The sequence below is a fragment of the Chaetura pelagica genome, unplaced genomic scaffold, assembly GCF_000747805.2.
Source record: "Chaetura pelagica isolate M959 unplaced genomic scaffold, ChaPel_1.0 scaffold252, whole genome shotgun sequence".
Taxonomy (NCBI): Eukaryota; Metazoa; Chordata; class Aves; order Apodiformes; family Apodidae; genus Chaetura; species Chaetura pelagica.
In genome coordinates this window covers 415,892-421,893 of record NW_009952359.1, presented here as the reverse complement: position 1 = coordinate 421,893, position 6,002 = coordinate 415,892, and the positions used below count along the sequence as shown (strand labels likewise).

At 56.3% G+C, this 6,002-nt stretch overlaps 1 protein-coding gene across 1 annotated transcript in view; it reads left to right on the top strand.

Moving 5' to 3' along the window:
* The first annotated feature begins 2,755 nt into the window (after positions 1–2,755).
* ENTPD2 (ectonucleoside triphosphate diphosphohydrolase 2) overlaps positions 2,756–6,002 on the top strand; it is an 11,744-nt gene continuing 8,497 nt past the window's right edge. The window contains exon 1 of the mRNA XM_010007873.1: positions 2,756–2,866. Coding sequence (XP_010006175.1) covers positions 2,756–2,866 — 111 coding nt within the window. The remainder of the gene's footprint in view (positions 2,867–6,002) is intronic.

Genomic DNA, 6,002 nt, shown 5'->3' with positions numbered 1-6,002 from the left:
TTCACAACCTGGAGTCAGAGGTGACATCTGTACCTACCTTGTGTGCTAGCACCCAAAATCTACATCCCTGGTTTCCTCATACAAACAAAGCTGCTCTCTTCTTCCCATGGCATCAGGAGATCCCTTGTTCCATCTTCCATCTCAGAGAAATCCCTCCCTGCCCCTTGCAACCATTTTCCCACTGAATTTGCTTGTGCCTGGAGCTCATTTCATGGTCCTGGCCAGGTGCTGAGTGCCTGATGCAGCCACTTCAGTGCCAGTGTCTGCTCCGTCCCCAGGGATGTGGCTGGGTTCTCCCTGTGTGGGGCAGGGGCTGCCTGCACAGTGCAAGAGCACAGCTTGCCCTGCCTTGCCCCACTGCCCTCACTGCTGGCGACTCCTCTAAACCAGGCATGGTGAGAAATGTCTCCCCTTGCTGGGGCCAAAGCCACCAGCACCTGTCCCTGGCCAGGCAGAGCTCAGTGCAGCATCCCAACATGCTGTCCCCCTCCGTGCCGCCTCAGAGAGAGATTCCTCTGGCTACACACGGTTTCAGGTGGCTGTCATTCCCCCCAGGCACTGGGAGCTTTGCCAGCATGTCCCAGCACTTGGTGATCTCTTTGCACTGGAGGTTGAGTCTCCTGGAACACTCAGCATCAGCCAGGGCTGGGCACAGGCTCCCACCAACCTGGGCTCAACACCCCCTGCCCTGTGGGGCCAGGCAGAGGGTGACAAATGTGACCCCATGCAGAGAAGGAGGAACAGCCCCTCCTGCAGTGAGAAGGGACACAAACCCCCTGGTCCAGGTCATGTATGGGCAACCTGTGAATAGGTCAGTCAAGTCTGCACCAAACCAAGGTATGGAAGACGCTCACATCTCCACTTAAGTCCCAGTAAGAGTTTCACCATACAAGTAACCTCCTCTGGAAAGGGACTCTCTGTTAAGTACCCAAAAGCTAAATAAAGATGAGAAGCAAGAGAGAATCCCTTGAATTTTCCTTGCACCCACAGGGATCTCCCAGCCCTGTTTCTGCTCATTGCCATCGAGAAAATAGATTTTTGGTGCCTTTTCAGGCTCTGAAGACCTCTTCTCACTGTTTGTCCAGTCATGAAGAGAAACAGGAGGCTTGGCAGCTATTGAGAAAGGGATTAAGTGCAATCCAGAGAAGAGCTTTCTGTGTTAATCCCTGCTGTGGTTGCCCTTAGAAGGGTTGCAGGTGTGCACCACAGAACCACAACAGGTGAGAAAGATGTAAAGAAAGTCAGGAATAGGCAGGTATTTCCCTGTGGAAACCAGACGAACCTTAAAGCCAGCATCGATGCAGGAGGGCAGCAGAAATTATGCTCTGCTAAACCCACAGAGACAAACCGAATATTTCCTACTGTATTAGCAGCAGCAAGAAACAGGAGCAATTTTTTCACATAAATCAGTATATTAATGTATTGGAGTTGATTGACACAGGTTTTCTGGAGGTTAAATTGAATTAATTGAAGTGAGGGGGTGGACATGCCTGCAAATGCTCCCAGGTCAAAACCAGCAGTTCTGGGGAGAAGCCCTGTGCTGCCGTGATGGGCACTGGCTGGGTGAGGGTCACTTGCTCTGCCCTTATTTAGATATTTTCTTCCCCAGGCTCTGCTGCTCGTCACAGCTTCAGGGAATGACACCAGAGCTCCAGTGGCAAAACCACAGCAGCATGTGGGGACTGAGGTCCCCAGACCACAGGCCCTTAGCACAGGCTGGGCCTTGGTGCCCAGAGGCTGTAGCAATGGGCAGGAAGCTCTGCAGAAGCCCCATGCAGTGTGCTGAGGAACTGCTGCAAAAGTGTTTTGATATGAGAAAAATTGAGAAGAGAGACAGGTTGCAAGGAACTTGAAGTGTGACTCCCAGCCTGCAACCCAGCTGGGCTGGAAGGCCTGTCCTCCCTCAGTCTCCTCTCCTTGGTGATATCTCCTTGTTTATTATTTTGTTCACTGTTTTATCCCACTGTGTAAGCACGATCCAAATATCCTCAGAGCCAGGGGCCCAGCCTTCCTTGGCTTGCTGCTCCATGTGTTAAAGCATTACATTATTCACTTGTGACCATATTAAAAACAATCTCAGTATACATCTGGGCTCCTCAGGGCTGTCACAAACTCCTTGTAATGATTAAAAGCAGTAATATACTCGTAGCTGTTAATCATAATACGTGAGACACTTTTTTGGAGTTTTTTGTTGCTCAGGGTGTTCTCACCTCCACGAAGCCCACCTTTGGGCTGAGTTCCAGGACAGAGGCAGTGCCTGGGGCAGGATGGGGCTGAGCCCTGCGTCAAGGACAATGCCTGGTTGGGGGGAGAAGATGGGACTAATCCAAAGGATTTGGCCGGGGAAAAGGGACAGGGTGGGTGGGGCTGAGCCCGAAGAAATGGTGATGCCCGAGGGCGGGGAGCAGGAGGAGGCTGATCGCGGGGCAAGGGTGATGCCCGGGGCGGTGGGGCGGGATGGGGCTGAGTCCTGGGTCAAGGACCATTCGGCGGGGGGCGGGGAAGTGATGGGGCTGATCCCGGGGCAGGAGTGATACCGGGGGCGGGGGCAGAGCGGAGCCCAGCCCGGGACAGGGGCAGCCCGACCCCACCCGCAGCGCGGCGGAGCCCGGTTTCCCTCCCGGGTGGGCCGGGGCGGCGGTGACTCAGCCGGGAGAGGCGGGCGAGGAGGAGGGGGAGGTGGCGGGGCAGGAGGAGCAGCGGCAGTAGCTGCAACCGCCGTGGAGCCGCTCACCTGCCCCGCTCGGCCCCCGCCATGGCCCGCCGGATCGCCGCCGTCCTCCTGCTCCTGGCCCTCGGCTGCCTCCTGGGCATCCTCCTGCTCTGTCTCGGCTCCGGGGACACGCGGGGCCCGCCGGGCTTCAAGGTGAGCGGGGCCGGCACCGGGGACACCGGGCAGGGAGGGGACGCGGACAGCAGGCACAGGAGGTCCTGGGCTGCCAGGGCTGGGGGAGCCGCAGTGGGGACCCCGATCTGCAGGATGTCCGGGCGGCAGCGGCCCCGGCCCCCAGCACATCCCTGGAGCCACGGGATGGCAGCGGGGCTGGCGGTCCCCGAGCAGCAGGGCGGGAGCCGCTCCCTCTGGCCCCCCGCCAGCACCGAGCCCCTGCCGCGGGTACCCCCGCCCGGCACCACAGACCTGTGTTTTGAGAGATGAATCCACTGGACTCCCTACCTAATAACGTCGGTGTGTCCGGATGCGGCCCCCCAGGCTGGAGCAGCCGTGTCACCAGCGCTGCGCTGGGGCCGGGGCACCCCGGGCACCCCCAGCACCCCGGGCACCCCCAGCACCGCCCGCGCTGGAGCCAGAGCTGCTGGACCAGAAATGCACCTCCCCGTGAGAACAAGCTATATTTTTTAATCCTTTTTTTCGTGTAAATTTAGATGCTGAAAGAAGTTCCCAACCAATTTCTTGCTGGCTAAATCCCCATGTTGACTCTTTTTCAGTTCAAGTCTTTTGTTTAAAAAAAAAAAAAAGGGTTTTATTGTTGTTTTGTTGTTTGGGTTTTTTTGGTTGTTTGGGTTTTTTTGTGACAGACAGAGCTATTCAATGGAGTGAAGGCTCTTGTCGTGGAAAATAGCTCACCCAAAACCCCCATTTTCTCATCCCAAGCAATTTACTTGGAAACTTTCTGAGCTGGCCTGAGTGCCAGATGTGTGTTCCTTTCACTCCGTGTTTGTCAAATGCAATGAAGATGAGGTTGAGAAAATGAGTTGGCCAAAACGATCCTCGATGCTGCTAGTGTAACTAGCAATGATTAACTCTTTCTTTTTTTTCTTTGCCACCCATTGCCACATGCTGAGGCATATTGAACATGGTTGGTTTCAAAACAGATTTTGTCTCTTTGGACATGAGGGAATGAGACAGATTGGTGCTGAGCCCCATCTGCAGCACTTGGCACAGCCTGGGAAGCCTTTTCTGCTCCTGGTTCCAAGATGGATCTTTGCTTTTAAGTCAGGTGCATTCCCAGAAATTTAATTTTTGAGCTTTTTTGTACTTACTCTCTCTCTGAAGGGTAGCACCTTACAGCCTGAAGACAGCCCTGCAGTTTGGGACTGAGAATCTCTGAACACTCCTGTGAGTCTTGGCCCCGCTTGGCCTGGCCCGTGGACTTGGGGTCTTGCACCCTTCTTGGATGTGCCAAGTGCACATGGAGTGTGCAGAGAGGCACTGCCCACAAGAGCTCATCACCAGTGTTATGGCAATGCCAGGTAGGCACTGAGCTGTTTGCTTTTGCACAAGTCTCAGGGCCTTGTTTTGAGGATGCAAATCTTTGGCATCATCTAACTCAGCCCAGAATGAGCAGACATGAGGTAAAGGTTGGTCCTGCTGCAATGGACCCCAGGCATGTGCTCTCACCCACGGGGGCAAGACATGGTCCTTGCTGGCTCAGTCCACATTGGCACAGCTGCTGGCTGATAGCACTGTTCACTGCTGAGCTATGACTCCATGTCTTCCCTTTGCAGCTCCTTTGCTTGGAGTATAGCCCTAAAAATACTCCAAATTAGTTATCCTGTTGCTAGAGGGGCTGATCTTGGAGCATGGTGTTCCCCTTCCCTCGCTGGTCCATAACAGGCCTTTCAGCACCAGTGCTGTTGGCTGGAGCTGTTGCCTTCTTTTGACAACCATTTTTCCTTCTTTTGTTAAATCTCTTCCCTGGCTGCTACAAACTGCAGGGCTCTTCCCCTGCCAGCCATCCCAGCAAAGCTGCAGTTCCCAAGGTGGAAAGGAAACCTGTTATAGCCCACCACAGACCTGGGGGCCCATGGGTCTTGCTGCCCTTGAGGGAGATCAGATGTTGTGGGGCTGGACTGAGCCCCCACTGCCCCATGGGGCCACCCAGAGAACCTGTGGGGCAGGGGCTGGAGGACCAGGCACAGCTGTGGGGCATGGTGCTGGACTGCAGTGAGTTGGGCAGTTCTCAGTGTGTCCCCTGCCTCCTCCCCCAGTGTGTGGAATATTTCTAGGTAGAGCCATGCACTCACCAAGACGCCTGAGCCCTACTTGTGTCTTCACTGCCCCACGGCCTCTGGGGACATCCCTGCCCTCTGCATCCCTTCTGCAAGGGCTTCAGGACTGAGCAGCCCTGGTTTGGGCTGGACTGAGCAATGCTGCAGTGTGACAGAGCCCACGGGGCCATGGGTGACCCAGGAGGCAGCACAGCTAGAGGTGGCACAGGGACATTGTCCCAGTGTGGGGCCACACCATCCTCCAGCCCTGTGGCATCACAAGGGTATGGTCAGGGGCTCCCTGTTGTTAGAAAAATCCATCATCCCTGTGCCACCAGGAGATGCTGGGGTAGGGGACTGTCCCACAGACAGTCTTGCCAGGGCCAAGAATATGCGTGTGAGGCCTTGGCAAGCCCGGGGGGCGCTGGCAGCTGAGCGTGTCAGGGAGGATGAGAAGGATGACAGGAGGCAGGCGCCAGCATGGGAGTGTCAGGGCATCCTTGTGTCCCTCCAGCCCTTGTTTCAAGCCCACTCCTTGGCAGGTGCCAGACGCCTTGGCTGGCAGAGCTGCGGGCCAGTGCTTACGCTGCAAATCACTAATGAGATGGGCCTTCAGCCTGGTTTCTCCCTCCCTGGGCTTCTCATCTGCAGGGGCTCTGCAGACAACCCTTCTGTGCCCTTTGCATGGCTCTGCTGCCCAGGCACAGGGTCTGGAACAGCAGCTGAGGCAGGAGCTGGGACAGCCTCACTGTGAGTGTCCCCATCCCTGATCCCTGTGTGGATGCTGGAGGTGTGTGTGTATCCCCAAGTCTGGGGAGCGGATGGGACCTCTCCCTCATCCCTGGAGATCGTCTTGGCTGTCCAGGTCAGCCCCAGCCCTTTGCTGCACACATGCCTGTGCTCACCACTGCTGCCAGGGAGGACAGCTCCTCTGTGGGGACAGGACAGGGTACAAAACCCTGCACCCTGGGAGCGGGGGACTGGTGCCAGGCTGCAGAGGCTCCCTTGGTGTGGAAGCAGCCAGGAGCGAGCCATGGTGTGGGTGCTGGCGG